General features: G+C 53.9%; 1 protein-coding gene across 1 annotated transcript; it reads left to right on the forward strand.

Moving 5' to 3' along the window:
- The first annotated feature begins 157 nt into the window (after window positions 1-157).
- Window positions 158-18,891, forward strand: LOC122379040 (rapamycin-insensitive companion of mTOR-like). Its single transcript, XM_043360906.1, has 22 exons — window positions 158-245; window positions 5,483-5,690; window positions 5,946-6,057; window positions 6,473-6,683; window positions 7,143-7,368; window positions 7,827-7,983; window positions 8,410-8,591; window positions 9,026-9,269; window positions 9,673-9,837; window positions 10,104-10,211; window positions 10,587-10,754; window positions 11,084-11,313; window positions 11,593-11,884; window positions 12,713-12,882; window positions 13,183-13,387; window positions 13,717-14,663; window positions 15,048-15,301; window positions 15,615-15,710; window positions 16,307-16,510; window positions 16,993-17,113; window positions 17,406-17,547; window positions 17,890-18,891. Exons 1-22 carry the CDS (start codon window positions 191-193, stop codon window positions 18,034-18,036), a joined length of 4,644 nt encoding a protein of 1,547 aa, XP_043216841.1. The 5' UTR covers window positions 158-190; the 3' UTR covers window positions 18,037-18,891.
- The last annotated feature ends 371 nt before the right edge of the window (window positions 18,892-19,262 follow it).

The raw sequence follows: 19,262 nt of genomic DNA on the forward strand, positions 1-19,262 counted from the left end.
ATGAAGAGTTAAATAGTCTCAATCGTGTAGCTTCTTTAGATGTTCATTTGGTTTGTCACTTTCCGTGAAAAATGTTTGTTTCGCTTTTTTAGCAGTGTTTTAAGCCCAAACCAATTTGCCTGCCCCTTTTTCGTGCCTTTTTCAACATCGTTGACTGTTTACATTCATGTGGGTGTGAGAGGGGAAGGAAATGTCTGGGGTCGTGGGTCGGATGAGGAATGTGCGGTTGCCGAAAAGTACCAGGCGTAAGTAAAATCTTACATTTTCACGTATTCAACTTTCTTATGTTCCCTAAAGTGAGTCAGCGTTCCTCTGTGTGCGAAATTAACCTTGTTTGTTATTGTAGCAAGAGCGCAATATTTGTCGCACTGCTTCTAGCCGGTGTTTATGATGGTAAAAATATGTCATTTCTCATTATTTCACAGGAAATTTTCACATATTTGTGGTTTAACACAATATCTCCTTGAGGCAGGCATCATAATATCTCAATTTTAATGAAACATATCAATATGTGAACCAATGCAGATTCTGCCGATGTGAAACATTTTCCTTTTTATTATTTTTTATTGGCTCCCTTGACACCCATTCATGAGTTGTTTTTTGATGGCATATTGCTTGGTTTTCTCTATTTTGAAGAAAATTTCATCTTTAAAAATTTAGTATAAATCAGCTCTGCCGTGCAAAGCAAAAAACGCGTAAGTCAAAATTTTGGCATTTTTGTTTTTTTACATCGATCAATAGGTTTTTTCGCGCTCTTTCACCTGATGTAGGACATGTTATCAAAAATAAACATTTTAATGCATAATTTTGGCATATAAACCCTAATTAACATACGTTTTAGTTTAGTGTCGGGAAATACCACGAAAAAACACGTATGTCACTGGAGTTACGTCGAAATTGTTGCATTTTGATCGTTCACTTGCGAAAAGACCGTAGAAAAGCACGTATGTCGAGAGTTACGCGTTATAGTGGTAAGACACTTTTTTACTTCCCTTGCCTAATGCAAAGGAAAAAAACACGTATGTCACATACGCGTTTTACGGACCAATTATTTTACGGCTGTTCCGCAACATTGCAAAGTAAATCAACGTATGTCAAACATACGTGCTTTTTTGCGGCACTTGGACGGTTAATAAGCAACGAAATCTCACGTATGTTTGACTTACGTGTTTTCTTCATTTGCCTTTTGTTATATCGCAGGACATACGTTAAAGATAATTGTCCCATTCATGTAAAAATTTGTTTTCATAATTGAGTCGAGTTGAACAGACGGACATGCCGGCTGCGGAGTCGATGTATTTTTACTCAGACTCCGAGTTCGGCTTTCAAAAACCAACTCGGACTCAGACTCTGCGAATCTGGCAGGGCTGCGGAGTCGACGGATTTTCGTTGACTCCGATCCCGGCTCCGGTATCCAGAATCGACTCTAACTCCGAATCCGGTCACAGCTGTCGACTCCGATTCCGCAGCCCTGGACTGGGAGACCATGGAATATTTCGGACGATTGTGTCTTTATTTTACATGCCAGAGCTAAAAGTGCACGGTTGCCATGAACAAGCTGAGCGGCGACGGTTGACGAGTTGCCGCGTTTTCCGATATATTCGTCAGAATCTGCACGTGCTGAAGCACACCTCGGTTGACCAACCAAATGCTCATAGAGCTGTACATATACAGCTGGCGCTGTGCCATGCCAGCGGAATCAGAACGTCGAGTGCCGGGTCCCCATACCGCCTCAGCCCTCAACGCTTTGGGACGTAGCTTCACCACAACCAATGGGTCGATCACCACCACGAACTTGCCGAAGTCTCACCACCACGAACTTGCCGAAGTCAACCTGGGGCGTGTCTCGGGAACCGCTGGAATTTCGCTGTGACCACACCACTGCACCTTTACTGCAGTCAGCATAGGTAAGTACGTATTGACATCCACAGTCTCCAAGGGTGCTTAAGCGCCGCCTGCGTGCGTCTGCGGTGCCGCCGACAGGTCGTTGTCATTGACCACATCAGGTGAGGTGGTAACTGGTAGATATAACGAGGCTCGTCCGATAAAGCGGTGGTTCGGTAAAAGAGGCTGGATTTCGGGACGGATGTTCGCTGATGAGACCAGTGTCCACGCGCTGCCTCACGGTGGAAGGTTGTGTCTGTGTGGCGACACAAGTCGCTGGATCACGACCATCACCATCGGAGGTGTTCCTGCTGGACCTAATTTAGACCCCACGCATGTGACAGCATGTCGGCTTGGTTTCATCGGGTTCATTGCCTCAGCATTTGCGTTCCATACTTCCCGCTCGCTGTCGCTGGAATAGTTAGTGCCGTTACCATACAGCAAACGAGCTGCGCATTTCTTCGCCCGAAGCCTTAGGTCTTTCCATCGTGGGTCACCCACGGATAACCCCGGGCCGCGGCTGGGCCACTTCCGATGAGTATTGGATCTTGCAGTTTCGGTTCGCAAAGAATGTGTTGCATCGCCTGCTCTCGCCATGCATTGGTCCGCACTCCGCTGCAGTACAGCTGCTGCTGGATCGTTCTAGAATACCGTCTAGTTACAGCTCAAGTTCGGCTTTGATCAGTCAGCGGCGCTGACAGCCGTGATCACGGCTTGCTGTTGGAGCCGGGGCACGCTGATCGGAAGGTGGTCTGTGGGTAAGCTCGCTACTTGGTGATCACAAAGCTAGTGCCCGTATCCATCTTCCAGCTTGAAGCACATCAATGCCAGCAACCGTTCGCTAATGCGTAATTAAATTACATACTTATAAAATCTTCATATGCAGGAATAGGACAATTATTTACGATTCAGATCGATTAGACAACCACTGGTCATTAATGACATTGGTCTCATACAAGGCTGCGGAATCAATGGATTAACAATGACTCCGACTCCGGCTTGACTCTGACTCCGACTCTTGAAAAATATCGACTCCGATTGACTCCGACTCCGCAGCTCTGGCACGTCTGCGGAGTCGATGAATTTCCGGTTACTACGACTCAGACTCCATCGTCGGTCGGAAGTGTTGACTCTGAACGACTCTGACTCCGACTCTGTAGTCCTGGATCTTGTTTATATGTTATTATCGAGTCGTCGTTTCTCTCATCCAATAAAGCATTACGTATGTCAAATTTGTTGCATGTCATCGCCAACTTCCAGCCTAGAGCAAAGGAAAAAAGGCGTAAGTCCCGACATACGCTGTTCTTGTTTTGCATTTTGGCAGTCCCACGTGCACTGCAAAGCACGCATGTATCACATACGTTGTTTTGGCGAGCTCCCCGTATCAATGGAACGCAAACTCGCGTTGACATACGTGTTTTTTACGACATACGTGGTTTTTGCTTTGTCTAGCCTCCTGCCGAAGCACAGAAACGGAGAACGTATGAAAGCAGCCCCTTATTTAGCAAATATCTAATTTCTAATGTCTTATTTAATTATACAGTTAAAAAGCTTATTCAATTTCGTTTCCAGTGGTATAACTTTCATCGGGTATTGTGTCATACAATTTGCACATCGCACCTAAACGCAAAATGCTATCTTCTGCAAAACTTTGAAAATTGAATTTCCTTGACATACGCGTTTTTTGCTTTGCACGGCAGAGCTAGTTGCAGCCATAAAACATTTAAATATGACTATTGCTGATGTGAAACAATGTGGTTGTACCTAAGTAAAAATTATGTACCTCAATGGTTTCCTTTTTATGGAACCTTTGATGCGGGGTTATCAGCTATTTTTAGATAATGTACTGCTTTTCATTTTAAAATAACAGTTTCTCGACATTACGCACTTTTTTGAGGAAAATGGAGTGTTTGTGCATAAAATACTGCATTATCTTACCTTATGCTCTCACCGTAGCATGCTATATAATTTTGTTGATAGCAGGCAAAGATGGGGCTGATAATACCTAGATGCAGTATCATCTTACTCTGACTACATGATTTACACCAAGACATTAACATTAAAAAGTGCAAATCAAGAAGCATAGTCATTCATTTTAAACATCTATGTTTAACTTGGATGGGGTTGATTTATTATGTGGTGCAACACAGTTACACATTAACACATATGTAATAATTCAGGCTACTTTATTTCTGAACTAGTATTGAGAAGGTAATTCCCTTTGTGTCTGAAAATATCACATGGCTCATGGCTGTAATAAGATTATCCTCATTATAAATCAAATTTAATAGTGCAGTTCTACTGAATTATTACTAGTACTGTCTCTGAAAAGACAAATTTTCCCCACCAGGTCATCTGCTAGATCCTACCATGGCATGCCAGCATCCCCCTGGTTTTATTGTATTTGTTCATGCTGCATACCATTGTTTTGTTAGAATATTTAGGTGGATACCAATCCAAATGTTACTGTTTTGATGTTATGATTTTCTGTTACTTTTAATCTCAAAGTTTCTTAACTTGCTATGCTACTGAAGCCAGCACTTCCTGTCATACCACCCCTGCATCCATTGACACCTCTGGCATAGTTACTACCATAGTCACTATCATTATCACTTTATCCCTGGTGCATCACCCTGGTACAAACAATGCTCCTGTCCCTATCACCCCCCTTGATACTCACACCAGCTCTGGTACTCATGTTTTCCTGTTGCTAACATCACATATTGTACTGCAACTCATACCACCCTTACTTTACTAATTCCACCCCTTGCTTCAGCTAGCACTTCCCTGTGGCACTACTAATACTGCTGCTATCATCACCCATACTACTAACAGTCTACTCCAGCCACTATCGCCACCCTAGCACTTACTATCAACAGAACCTGGCACTATTACCACCCCTGGTCCTGTCACTAACCCTGGTATTACCACTACCCCTAGTACTATCACCTCTTTTGCTCACATCACCCTGCCCCCCCACCCCACCCCTTATACTCACCAGTCACCACTCTTGCTACTATCACGGACTACCTCTTGTACCCCACTCCACCCGGTTTTCACATCAAGTCTACCTCTTTCCATCACTCTAACACTATCACTACCCCTGCTATTCACAATGATCCTGACATTAGTGCTATCACCATACCCAGGTGCTTCTACGTATCACCACCCTTGTTCTATCACCAACCCCTTCATTCACACAGACCCTGCCACTATCTGTTGCTGCCCACACCATCCCTGATAGCGCTACTGACCAGGGCTGCAGAGTCGGTGAATTTTCGGCGACTTTGACTCCGACCCCGACTCCGACTTTCAAAAAACCAACTCCGACTCCAACTCTGACTTCGCGCAGAATGGCCGACTACGACTGACTCCGACTCTGCAGACCTGGCATGGCTGCTGAGTCGATGGGGTTTCGGTGACTCCGGCTCCGACTCCGGCTCCAGTTTCCAAAATCGACTCTGACTCTAACATCGGCTACAATTGTCGACTCTGGCCGACTCCGACTCCGCAGCTGTGTTACTGAGTACTGACATCACTTGCCAGGAACACCACCCCTCTTACTTACACCACCCCTGTCTCTCACATAACGCCTCAGGCCGCCGGGACAGCGATGAGGAACCGATCAGGATCGACTTTTCTCGGCCACCCTCGGAGAATATCGTCGAGTTCGTGTGGCGGGCGTGTCAGCGCGAGGGCATCAGCCGCGGCCAGCGACTGGCCTACCTGAACGCACTGGTAAAGGTGTTCTCGGCGCTGGAGGCACAGCAGGATCTCACCATCGAGCGCGAGGAGCTCATCTACTGGTCAGTCGGCCGCCGCCGCAATCGGCTCTGTGGAGTTGTTGGTGTAGCTGCTGAATTTTTGCTTAGTGAAATATGAAATGGGCAATCCAAATTGAGATGATTCAGTTTGTGACTTGGTTAGATGATTGATGTTATGTTTCGTTACTTTTCAGACTTTAGCGTGTCTGCTTTACTGACTGACATCAGATCTGATCCCGATGAGCCGAAATGTACCTATGTCACATCACACTCTAACCGATATGTTTGATCCGTCAGTCTGCGGGTGACGCTGGTGAACGAGACGAAGGAGGTTCGCGCCGCCGGCTACCGGGCGCTGCGCTACCTGATCCGACTGCCCGAGGACGTGCGCTCCATCATCAGGTTCCAGGTACGGACGGCAGCGGCGGTTCGGTGGGACACTGCTCACCGCTCGCACCCTGCACCCACAGAGGTGGACGGACTGGGGATAAAATCACTCTAGGGCAGTCGGTGCTGCCGATGGAGGTCAATTCAGTCGAGTATACTGCTGGCGTGATATGACGTCCCTCGTCAGGCGTCAGCTGCCGGTATTGATATGTAACATTTTCCCGGCAGATCCTAACGCTGCTGGATGATGGTGTCGCATTTCTCCTTCAGATCCTGGTGCTGATGTGTGTTACGTTTCCGCATCAACTCCTATGGTGCTGATATGTGTCATGTTTTTTCGTCAGGTCCCAGTTTTAATGGTACGGACTGTTGGTTGGTCACGTTTCCCCGTCAGATCCCTGTGTTGATTCCTGGTACGTGTTATGTTTCTCTGTCAGATCCCGGTGCTGATGGTGCGCTCGCTGGACCTGATCCTCGATAACACCGTGGAGCGTGTTCAGGCGCTGCGTCTGGCGCGCACCATGCTGACGGTGGCGCCCAGTCTGTTCCCGTCTGACCTGACCCGCTGCCTGCTGGCCATTACCGCCGACGGGCCCGTGGAGCGAGACAAGCTGTGGATGATCACACTGGCCACTGTCACACAGCTCTGTGAGTGGTTGACGGGTGGGGAGGGAGGCGCTGGGGCTGGTGAGCGGGATGTGGAGAGCTGCTGGATGCTTTGATTATCTGGTTACGATAATTCGGTAATTGACAAAATATATCGAGTGTGGTCTGTTATGGAATCAGCGAGTTTTGTTGGTAGAGGGGGGAGGGGTGAGATATATTTATTTTAGTTTTTCAACGATGTGACGCCTCGTCATTCTTGCTGCGTGATCTGCAGGGTTGTGACCTCTTTTACACGCATTATCGGGTATTTTGATTGATTGATCTGGCAGATTTCTCTCGGTATTCTGATTGACTTCTCTGGCAATGGCATGCCGCGGGTAAAGTTGCGATTATTGCCCGGATTGTCCGGATATGCCGGTCCTCGTTTGACTGCGCCTGCCGTCGCCATGTCGTGTCGAGCTCGGCCCGTCACAGTGACCGCCTCCCCGACCCTCCGTCCAGCGGCGGCCAACAGCGACCAGCTGGCGGCCTGCGGCGGCGTGCACGTGCTGCTGCGAGCCGTGCTGGACTGTTACCAGCCGCGCGCCGTCGACGCCGTGCTCTCGGCGCTGTTCGGCCTGCTGTCCCGGCCGGCTGGCTGCTGGCCAGACCTGGGACTGCTTCTGGCGCCCCTGGCAGACCCGCACTACGGACACCACGCCCTCGAGCCCGACTCCACATCCAGGGGGTGAGCGGGCGCAGACAGGGAGATACGGACGTTATGAGGCAATAGAACTGGCTGTGTGTCAACTTATGAACAAAGTACTTTTATCATGATTTTTTTATATCAAAATATATTTATCTAGCGTACTTTATCCGTTGATCCAGGGCTGTATCAGTTATGGTGGTTGCAGCAAATCGGCAAAAGTGGCGACCAACCACCGGTATCACAGGTTAATGGCATAGCTAACTCATTGTCATTCCGTTTTCAAAATAACTGCCCGTGCTCCGTCAAGCCCATATAGGTAATAAAGTTCGATCTCGTTGACATTGCTGGTTGAAGTCCACCCACTGACCGCCTCTTGTCCCCGTCCAGCGCCGCCAGCAGTGGCGAGGAGGTGACCCGCTTGGCTCAGGTGGCACAGCTGACTGCTCCCCTCTGACCGCTCCCCTCCCCCCCTCCGCTCCCCGTCCCTCCTCTTCCAGCGCCGCCAGTAGTGGTGAGGAGGTGACCCGCTCGGCCCAGGTGGCGCTTCTCTCGCTGCTACGCTCGTGGCCCGGCCTGCTGCTGCTCTGCTCACAGCACGCCGTGGCTTTCCGGGCCCTGATCGACTCACTGCACGTGGACCGGCCGGAGCTGAGGGTGAGAGAGGGAAGTGGGTAGATGGGGAGAGGGATGCTAGGGAGAGGGAAGGAGCAGACTGGTGGTGAGGGAGGAAGACAGACTGGTACTGAGTGTGTGGATGAGTGTGGACGGTCAGTGTGATCAGGGTGAGTCTGATCATGGATGGAGTGGAAGGCGGATAGTGAGCTCTGGCATGGGGCAATCGGCCTCCGTTTTTCAATTACATATTGAATGTCACTGAATGTCCCTGTCGAATGAAGGTATTCTGTTCAACAGATACGTTGAAACATTGGCTACAAATCCATATTTTACGTCTGTGCCGTCAGAGGTCATTAGGTCCCCCTCCTTCGATTTGCTGGTTAGTCCTCTATCAATCACGCCTGCGCTCCGTCAGAAGGTGGACCAGTACCTAACCCTTCTTCCCTCACGCCTCTGCTCCGCCAGAGAGCGCTGCTAGCAGTACTATTTGAGCTGCTTGGTCGAGAGCTGCCCGACCCGAGCAAATCGCCCGAGACACTGGTCACCGAGTACCTGAACGCCTCTCTGCCCGCTGAGAGCACCAAACTCTACGAGGGCTTCGTGGCCGAGGAGGCGCGACTCTTCCTGCCGCACCTGGGCGACACGCGGTGAGCTGCTGCGGCGGGATGTGGTGTGGCCAACGGCGGGAAACACTGGAGGTGGTGGGTCACAGCGGGTCCGGTAGTGGCTGTGGCTTTGTAAGCCGTGGTGGGAACATCTAGTCTTTTTTCGCCATTTGCCATGCATGAATAAAATTACCTGTGTTCCCATTTTAGAAGACAGTAAGTTAGCATGCAGTCAGTTAAAAGGAAATAAATTGACAAGCAATAGATATTGAATCAAGCTTGCTCTTTGTGACCTATAACGGTCCAAAACGTATATGAATGGAAAAAAGTTGGCACATACGTTTACTTTGGAACCTCAATTTACTCAATATTTCTCCTCTCAGTCGTGACCTGGTGATGAACCACCTGGCGGTGCTGCTGTACGTGCTGCTGAAGACCGTGGTGACTATCTGACTGTGTGTCTGTGTGTCTGCCAGTCCTGACCTGGTGATGAACCACCTGGCCGTGCTGCTGTACGTGCTGCTGGAGAACGGCGTGCTCGAGGCGCTGGTGGAGGTGGTGGTGACGGCTGACACGCCGCTTAGCCTGGCCGCCACACTGCTCATCGCTGACATCCTGCACCGCGTCAACGAGCTGCTGCCCGTCGAGTGCGCGCGCTTCTCCAACTGTCTGCCCACGCTGCTGGGACGCGCTGCGCAGTGCGGGCCCACCGAGAGGAGGGTAAGACGAGCTGTGGTCTCTGACCCTCGGCCCCCGGCCCCGAACCACGCGCCGCCCAGTGCGGGCCCACCGAGAGGAGGGTGAGTGACCCCCGCCCCCCCCCCCAACCATGCGCCGCTCAGTGCGAGACCCCAACGTTGAGAGTTTGGTCCGTGACAGGGCAGGCAGTGAGGGAGGGTGGGAGTAGTGACACTCGGAGCGCATGTTGGTGAATAGATGCGTATCGACGACGGACCGTTCGTCAGAAATGTCGCTGTCAGTTTCTCGACCCAGCTGACCCCTCTTCTCCCCTGATCGACCCATCTGACCCTCCCGTCTCTGACCTGCCTCAGGTGACGGAGGCCATCAGTTTATTATCGAGACTGCACACCGTCCCTTCTGACCACACATCTCCCTACCTCAGGTAACGGAGGCCATCAGTTTATTATCGAGGCTCCACACCGTCCGGCGGCGACACGCTCTCATGGATGGAGCCAGTGTGTTTTTCCGTCAGCAGATGACGTTCTGTGGCCAGGACGACCCCAGCGCCACAGACGTGTTCGACCGGGCGCTACGGGAGAACAGGGAGGTGAGTCATTGAGTCTCGGCTCTGGGGGATAATAGGGAGATGAGTCGTTGAGCCACGGCTCTGTGGGACACTGGGGGCTGGAGGACGTGAGTCTTTGCTCCATCCCTGGCATTTCAAAAAGCAGTTTAAAGTGTATTAATTTCTTAAATTGGTTTGTGAGGTGCTGAAAGTCAACTAGACCGCTGAAAATGAACGCTGCTATGCCGTGTGTTTGCTGTTACCCGTCCCCTGTTCGATAACGCTCTCCCTGTCCTCACCTTCCCCAGGTGAGGGTGAGCGATGAGTGCGTCCGTAGCCTGCTCTCCGACAGCGGAATGATGAGCTCTGAGGATTCCACCACTTGGCGCTGGTCATCCGTACACTGTCTGGTCAAGGTAGGCGTGGCACTGGGGTGGTTAAAGTACGACCGTATGACAGTGTCGAAAAACACGGGCTAGGGTGGTACCGGTAACTGGTTATTGGTCAAGCATCAAGGTTGGGCAGGGCCCCTAACCAGGATAGTACGGTGCAGAACAGACATGTCATATTATTCAAGGCTCAAGCGCGTTCACAGTTTGTTATTGCCCGTTTAGACTTTTGCTCGATCAAATTATGTAAGCTTTCTTGCTTGTTGCTTGTATCATAAGTTGGCTACCGCAACACAGTTGTCACTCTGGAAAGCCATTTTTGACGCACACTGTTGTGCTGTAACGCCGCGGAAGAACGTGCCCGTCTGTCATTCACCGTATGAATGGTGTCCTCGTTTCCAGCTGTCCACGACCCAGCACGGGACACAGCTGTGCGCAGTGCTCTCCAAGCTCTGCGCGCTACTGAAGCCCGACTGTCGCCAGTACTGGCGGCTGCCCGTGGGGAAGACCAGCCACCAGCAGACCCTGGTCATGGCCGACACGGTCTCCGCACTGCTGCGAATAGACCAGGCAAGGAGCGCGTACTGAGACTGGAGACGCCGGGGCTTGGATGGCTTAGTAGTGTGGTACATGAGACAGATGGACCGGGGAACTGCAGCTAAATGCTATCTTAACGGTTTGGAAAAATGATTACAGATAATGATGATCGCCTATATGTAGTCATGACTGTATACCGACCTACCCTGACTTTCTTTCGACCCTTGGGAGTGTGCTGCTCTGACCTCTCCCCCCCCCCCATCCCCAGAGTGTGTGCTCCCATTGCGGTCACCTACTGTCCCAGCTGATCGGACCAGGACCAGTTTCTGCTGACACCCCCCCCCCCCCGGGGGCCTCCACAGAGTGTGTGCTCCCAATGCGGCCAGCTGCTGTCCGCACTGGTCTCGGACCAGGCCCAGTTCCTCCGCTCGGCCGCCGGTGGCTCGACGGGCGGCTCTGGTGACAGCAGCGCGCAGATAAGCGCCAACTCGCTAATCAACACGTGCGTGCAGCACCAGTTTCTGCTGATCGGCCGCGTGTCGAGCTCTCAGCGCGGCAGGGAGCTGCTCGAGCGGCACGGCGTGGCCGCCAGGTGAGCGGATAGGGAAAGGGGTGGACTGAGGGGGGGGGATTAGTCGGCCGGGAGCTGCTCGAGCGGCACGGCGTGGCGGCGAGGTGAAAAGAGGAAGAGGGCCGGGAGCAAGGAGAAGGATTACATTTAATACCTGGACAGTCTGTGATGTTGATGGTGAATGGAAGGGGGAGGGAGTCGTGCAGTTCTTAACGTCAGTGCACCTCCGTCCTCCGGTCATTCTGTCTATCTCTGTGCTCAGTGCGCGCCTCTGTAACCTCTCGTCCGTCCGTCCCGCAGGCTGACGGACCTGGTGGCCAGCTCCGGCTGGGACTACTACGTCAAACTGGTGGTGTCCAGCCTCGACTACAGCCAGGGACAGTGGTCGTGGCGCCTGCTCGAGCGCTGCCTGGCCGCCGCCGAGGAGACGAAGCGGCTCTACTGCGTGCAGCTGCTGCGGCTGCTGGCGCGCGCACACTGCCCCGGCTTTGCACGCTGGGGTGTGGAGATGCTGGTCAGCCAGCTGTACGACACGTCGGAGCGCGTGTCGACCGCCGCTCTGCAGGTGGTCGAGGAGGTCTGCGACTATGAGGTGAGTATTCCGCCGTGCGCGTCCACGAGTGGGTACGTGGTTGGGGTCACCGCGTGGAGCCCCGGACAGTATCGGTCATGACACTCACTGCCAAGTAGATCAGGGAATGCTAATAAAACACCCAGCGATTTATTTTGGGTTGATCATGATTCGAAACTTCTCAGGATTCGCTACATTCTGTGGCGGTGAACTTCGCATCGTTGGATTTTCTTATTTGAACGTTCCAGCGGAACCTCGGCGGTGGTCAGCCAGCAGCCGTCTGTATTGTATGTCTGTCTTTGTGTTCCAGCCGTACCTGAAAGCAGTCGTCAGCCAGCAGCCGTCTGTATGTATGTTTGCCTGTGGGTTCCAGCCGTCTGTATGTCTGTCTGTCTGTCTGTGTTCCAGCCTTACCTGATGACTGTCGTCGGCCAGCAACCGTCTGTATGTATGTTTGGCCGTGGGTTCCAGCCGCCTGTATGTCTGTCTTTGTGTTCCAGCCGTACCTAAAAGCAGCCGTCAGCCAGAGCAAATTCTATGTATGTTTGTCCATGGGTTGCAGCCGTCGGTATATCTGTCTGTCTGTTCCATCTGTACCTGAAACTTGAAAGCAGTCGTCAGCCAGCAGCCGTCTGTATGTCTGTCTGTCTCTGTGTTCCAGCCGTACCTGAAAGCAGTCGTCAGCCAGCAGCCGTCTGTATGTATGTTTGTCCGTGGGTTCCAGCCGTCGGTATGTCTGTCTGTCTGTCTGTGTTCCAGCCGTACCTGAAGGCTGTCGTCAGCCAGCAGCCGTCTGTATGTATGTTTGTCCGTGGGTTCCAGCCGTCGGTATATCTGTCTGTGTTCCAGCCGTACCTGAAGGCCGTCGTCAGCCAGCAGCCGTCGGTGCTCTCGCTCGGAGACGGCGGCGTCCTGCTGTTCGCCCGACTGCTCTCCGTGCCGGCCGGCCACCGGATGTTCCAGCGGGCCAACTTCCTCGACCACGAGCTCGACCGGTGGCGGGACAGCTTCAACGCCAGGTGGGAAGTGGGACCGGTGGCGGGACAGCTTCAACGCCAGGTGGGACTCGAATGCGGCTCAGAACAGGCCGCCGAAATTGAAAGCGAAATGATACGAATTTTTGAGTTAGGCGTGCTTAATTTTATCGGAAGACATCTTAGAAATGAAGGCCGAATTATCTGTGTAGTGTATTCTGTTCTCATTACCGTACACAGCTGCTAAGTGCGACTTTCTGCTAGCAGGCGTGCTCCGGTGTCCCCTTGAGACTCCCCGCTCCCCCAGGTAGTGTCCTGTGTGACTTTCCCTTCACTCTCCTGCAGATACGTCTCCCTGGTGGAGACGGAGCTGAATGACGCGCTGACCCGCCACCAGCGCGCGGCCGGCGGCGGATACGGCCGGCGTACGGGTGAGCGGCACCAGACGCGGCCCGTCCACCTACCGTACCACCTGTACGGACAGCTGGCGCACCACCGGGCCGGATTCGACCTGGTGCGCGCACGGCCCGAGGTTACGGATATGATACGGGTGAGACGACCGGTGGGCCTGGGACGGGCTCGTGCTGCTGACGAGAGCGGTGTATGAACAGGACAATTGGTGGGTCTTGGAACATGCTACTCACGGCGGCGGCTTAAATATTTATGTGAGTAATAATTTTAGCGGAGTATCACAAATTTGTTACATTTAATGACGTTCGGTTTTAGTCGAATTGTTGTTGAATTCAATGCTTAATTTCTTTATGATAACCTGATTTTCGCGTGACGAAATTAGTAATGGCTGGATATGTACCCCACTCGCTGATTTTTCTGCTGGCTCGTTTTTATGCCTCACTGACCAGCGTCCCGCGGCGCCCGCAGGTGGTGAAGGCGGCCGCTGCCGACCTCTCCACCCCCGGAAACCTGCACCAGCTGAAGGCGGCGCTCTGGGCGCTGGGTAACGTGGGTCGCACCGGCCTGGGCGCCTCGTGGCTGTCGGACGCCGGCCTGGTAGCGGCCGTGGTGGCACTGGCGGCCGGCGCCGGCGCGCTCTCGGCCCGCGCCACCGCCTGCCTGGCGCTGGGTCTGCTGGGCTCCACTCCGCAGGGCGCCGCCGCGCTGGCCGCGCACGGCTGGCAGTGTGTGTGCCGCCGCTGGACCGAGCGCTGGGCAGTCGACGAGGAGAAGCTGGACGCGCCCGGGACGGAGGAGCGTGCCACCAACGGTGATCTACTCTCGGTCAGCAGCGGCTCCAGCTACGACCTGAGCCGGGCGAGGACCGCCAGTGAGACCAGTGAGACCGCAGAGCTGAGCGCGTCCGCCCGCAGCGCCACCCTGCCCGCCCCCGGCCGCGCCGGCTCCAGTCGACACGCGCGCAGTCTGAGCGACGCCGCGCGCGCGCCCGTGATCCCCGAGTTCGGTGCGTGGCAGGGCTCGCCCACCGGCGGCGGCTGGTCGTCCACGGAGAGCCTGGGCCGCTCAGGCGCCGAGCCGACGCCGGCGGCGCCGCTCAGTCCCATCGCCAGCTCGGGCTCGCTGGGTGACGGCGGCGGCGCGGATCCGGCCGGCTCGGCGCGGCTGGCGGTGCCCGTTCCGACCACTCGCTCGCGCCTGCCGTCCGTCTCGCTGTCTCTCTCGCCGCCGACCTACTACCCGAGCGAGGAGGACGCGCAGGGGTACGCCACGCTGCGCGGCCTGACGGGCCGGCTGCGACGCGGCGAGTCGGCGGATGAGGGGGCGTCGGGGACGTCGGCAGCGCCGCTGCTCGACTGCGGCCGCCGCCGGCTGGCCTCGCTGACGCTGGACGCGCGTCTCAGCAGGACGCTGAGGTGAGAGAGGAACTCGGGACCAGGGAGAGAACTTGGAAACCGGGGCTGTGTGGGAAACTGTGTCAACACACGGGAACAATAAGACAGGGGATCGTGTGGGCGCTAAGTAATTGTCAGGCTGGGCCAAAACAAGGTGCGTTAGGAAGACCGCTTGGAGGACGGTCTTATGATTGGCATTTTTTTAAGGATGTTAATTGTTATGACACAAATTTTTCTCAAGAAAGCATGAAATTTGTCTTGTCAAAAATCGGTTGCTTATTAAGAAACTATTGATTTAGTTTTATTTGTAATTACCGTCGCTATAAAAGTATGCCATTCGGCACGGTGTATCGGCTCGCTTTGCCACTTCCCATCCCTGACCTCCCCTCCCGTTGTCTCCCGCAGCGGGGCGGGTCCACCGTCGCCGGGCGGCGCTCTGCTGATACGCGGCTCGTCCCGGCGCTCCTCGCTGACCACCGTGAAGCGCTACCAGCTGCAGAGGAGCGCCCTGGCGCCCGCCTACCTGGGCATCGCGCTGCCGCTGGACCTGACCACCGGCCTGCTGGCGCCGCCGCCACCGCCGGCGCACGCGGCGCCCCGGCAGCCGTCCACCGACTCCGAGCCCGAGCAGAGCTCCAAAGACGCCAGCCTCTCCCTCGGTGAGAGGGGAGGAGAAAGGAGGAGAGGGAAAAGGGAGCTAGGGATGTTTCTCTACGTGTGTAATTTTTGGTGCTGGGATATGGGCGCAATCGCAGCTCTATTGCGGCAGCTAGAGCCCACTTTTCATCATGCCTGCAATTTTCGTCATGTCCTGCAGTGTCTCTATTTCTGTTCAGTCTCCGCCGTGACATGCTCTTTCAGTGCCCGCTGTTCGCTGTGTTATATTACTAACACATGCTCTCTCCGTGTTCCGCTGTCTGTGTCCCCGAACTGACGTGTGCTCCCTCTTTTCCCACCGCCGCCTCTGTACAGACGAGGACGGAGTGCTGGAGTTCCACAACCCGACCAACTGTATCCGCTGCTTCACACTCAAAGACCGTGTGGAGAGGAGGCCGCGGAATAGAACAGGTCAGTCGTACTTGCTAGCTTGACTTTTATGACATAAGTTTACCACATGACACCACCTGACCTATCCGCCATAGGGTTATTACGTATGATCCATATGACGTCGCATGGCGTTCATGTGACGCTACGCTCCGTCTCAATATATTCCTGCCCGGGGCCGGGATGATTCAATAAATGTCACCGAGGTTTTTTTAGCGAAAACTCCGAGGGCCGTTAGGCCCGAGGTGATTTTGCTAAAAAAGAGAGGTGACATTTATTGAATTCCCGGCCTTAGGGCTGGAAGGTGTTTCCCATACCTGCCAAAAAGCTCACAACTATATGATAGTGACGTCAGCAGCCGTGTGGTTCAACGTGTTAAACCACACCCCTTGAACCACACGGCTGGCAATATTAAAGTACTGCATTAAACTTTGAAAAGTGTGGTACAGTGCACGTGCCGTTTAAATGCCTGGATGTCTCGATTTAATCATGCAATGTAGCAGGTATGGGAAATAACAGCCCATGATTATGGCAGAGTATGCAGGAACAACGCCCGAACCGCTACGTCATGACGCTTTGTGCCCATCTGTATGACCCTGTGTGCCCCGCTCTGTCTTCAGACACGGAGTCCAGCACGGAGAGCGCGCAGCACGTGGCGTCGCCGCCCCAGCCGGAGCACCCGGTGGGCGGGGGCGGCGGCGGCGGCGGCGGCTGGTACCTGTCACACCTGCGGCTGGGCGGCGGCGGCGCCACGCTCGATATTCCGTCCTCCATCACCAGTGTGGGCAGCGCCACCAGCCTGGCCAGCCACGAACACCTCCTAGGTGGGTATCAGAAGGGGAGGGGGCCACGGCGCCACCAGTCTGGCCAGCCACGAGCACCTCCTAGGTAAATGCCTACAGGAGTGTCGAAAGTGCCGAGAGTGTCGAAAGTCTGAGGTGGGCCAACGGTGCGGGCCAAGTGAAACTATCGGCCGGAGGGTTCGGACCTCGGAGCTGGGTGAAACTGCAATTATTGCTAGCAGTAAGGGCTTTGGGTGATGAACTGAACCGACCGTTGAAAATTATTTGATACAGTCCTGGGAAGGGAATAGAAAATGTCATGCCTTGCAGCTGCTGGTTTGATTTGATATGATAACACCTTGATGATTCGTGATGTTACTCCGTACGGTGCGTAAGTCTGATGCCACATAAACAGCTGTAATACCACATGGTACGGGATGGTCGGCGCATGGTACTTACCAGGTACTTACTAGACACTGTGCAAATGTGTCTGTGTATCATCTAACCGCGACCATGGACGGCAGGCGGCTCGCGCCAGATGACGGGCGGCCACGTGCGCTCCCTGGTGCGCCGCGAGGTCCTCCGTCTGGTGGGGGCTCTCAGTACCAGTGTGGGCGTCAAGGCCGCCGAACAGGGCCTTCTCAGGTGAGTGGATGGGAGGGGAGTGGAGCACTTCGTCTGGTGGGAGCTCTCAGCACCTGCAGTGTTGGCGTCAAAATCATGGTATTGTTTCTATGTAAATAAAGTCGCGAATTTCAGGTGAACCTCGAGGAATAGAAACTGTGCGAAGCGGATTGTTGCGAAAGACTGGCCATTAAACACCCAACTGGACAATCTTGGGTACACAGCGTAATTTATGATAGAGTGGCCCTTTCAGTCCTTGGAGAGCCACTGAGTGACCCCCTCCTCTTCCCCTCCTTCATTTTGTACCGATCAGCCTGAAGCAGAAGTTCGGCAGTCTGCTGCGGACCGACCTGTGCCTGTACACGGAGATCCACCTGCTGCTCTCACACTACGACTTCAGGCTGGCGTCGCGACGATTCCTCCAGGAGCTCTTCGAGGACGTTATGTTTGAGGACGTGAGTAGTCTATGGTGGGACGAGAATTGGGTGTTGTCGATGTGGGACAAGCACTCGGGGACGTCAAACGTGTTGGATTATTTTTGTGAACGGTTGCCGGGGATAGCTTCAGAATTATGACGAACGACTGACTAACGTTCGTCATAATTCATACAATGTGCATATTTTTCGTTTTGGAGGTAAAAGACTGCTTCTTTCTCAAGATGATTAAATTCATCAGACTCCAAAAATATATGACATGTTCTATGAATTTGCTATGCATATATGTGTTCAAGCAATTTTATTTGATTTGCTGTCCTTCACATGGGCTTCATATGACAATGCGCCTCTCCCGGCGGACAGGTGAAGTCGGAGGCGCTCTGGATCCTGGGCCGGTGTCGCCAGGAGAGACTCGACCAGACGTTCGACACGGACACTGTCCGCAGGCAGGGCTTTCTGGACGTTCAGCCGACTGACCCGGCGGACATCTGGCCCGAGCCGCCCGCCTGAGCGCTGGGCACGCGGGGCGACCGGACACAGAGCTTCGTAGGGGCGCTCGGTACGCCGAGCGGTGCCTTTTTAATCGATTATTTATTGAAGAATTTCTTTTGTCACAATGCCGTTACTGACGCAATGCCGTCTTGTCAAAGTTGCCTAGTTCACAGGGTGAGGAGGTTTGAGTCCAAATGGCAGGCGGTTTGTCGGTGTGCTGTGTATTAGAGACTCGGGGGTGGATGTGATGAACTGCCGCGGGGCCCGGAACGGACCAGCCCCACTGCCTTTGTGATCCGCTCCGGGCGGCGGGGCAGCAGTGATCGATCTGTGTGCTCCCGTGCCGTCCCTCCGGGGCTATCCTCGTACCCGGGACCGCTGATCTGCCTGTGCTCATATCCGGGGTTCCGGGCGGGCCGGACCGAGTCAGGACAATACGTCGACGGTGGGGTTAGGGACTGTGAGACGTCTGATGGGCGGGGGTGACCGCTTTTACGGCCGGTTTTTATTGCTCAGTATTGCCGCAGCCTGAGAGTCGTGTTAATTGAATCATGTATTGCGGCTGATTCCAATGTGGCCGAAACGCGTGTATTGCGGGCTTATCGTGTGGGCTTCCTCAGTCCTAAATTGCGGGACGGGCGGCTCGTGTGGCCGCGGAGAGGGTGGGAGAATTCGGCCGGCGCTGTTGCGCCCGCCGCTCGTTTTAGAGTTCGCTGTGTATCGCGGGATTCGGGGGAGCGACAACCACGACTGTGACGGCGCTTCATATTTATTACATTGTTATTAAAGTGTTCATAACCCATGCCGCCGCGGTCGCGGGCGTCAAGTCATGTTTTTTCACTCGTCGACAACGTTGATAAACCATCAAACTGCTCTGAAGTCTCGTGTATTGTCATTAGTCACAGTCGATTTTGGTGGACCGCCTGAGGCATCGAATCTGCGACATTGCGCGCACAACCGAAAGACTAGTCCCAAAGGTCCGCCATCAGCGGGCTTTATCCAGCGGTAGCCATACCCACAGGCTGGGGCGAGTCGGACAGCCGGAACATATCATCACTGGTGAGAGGCGCCGTGACGCGTTTGACAGAGCAGCAACCGCGTTGGACGCCGCAGCATAGACCGCCGCAATCAACAGTCATGATAGGAATCCCGAGTTGCACGCTCGGTAAATTGACCTCACTGGTCTCTTGTGGCATTCTTTGGGGAAGTTCGGAGCGCCTCGGTATCTGGTGTGCACCTCAAGT

This window comes from Amphibalanus amphitrite, unplaced genomic scaffold, assembly GCF_019059575.1.
Source record: "Amphibalanus amphitrite isolate SeventyFive unplaced genomic scaffold, NRLGWU_Aamphi_draft 000070F_arrow, whole genome shotgun sequence".
NCBI lineage: Eukaryota > Metazoa > Arthropoda > Thecostraca > Balanomorpha > Balanidae > Amphibalanus > Amphibalanus amphitrite.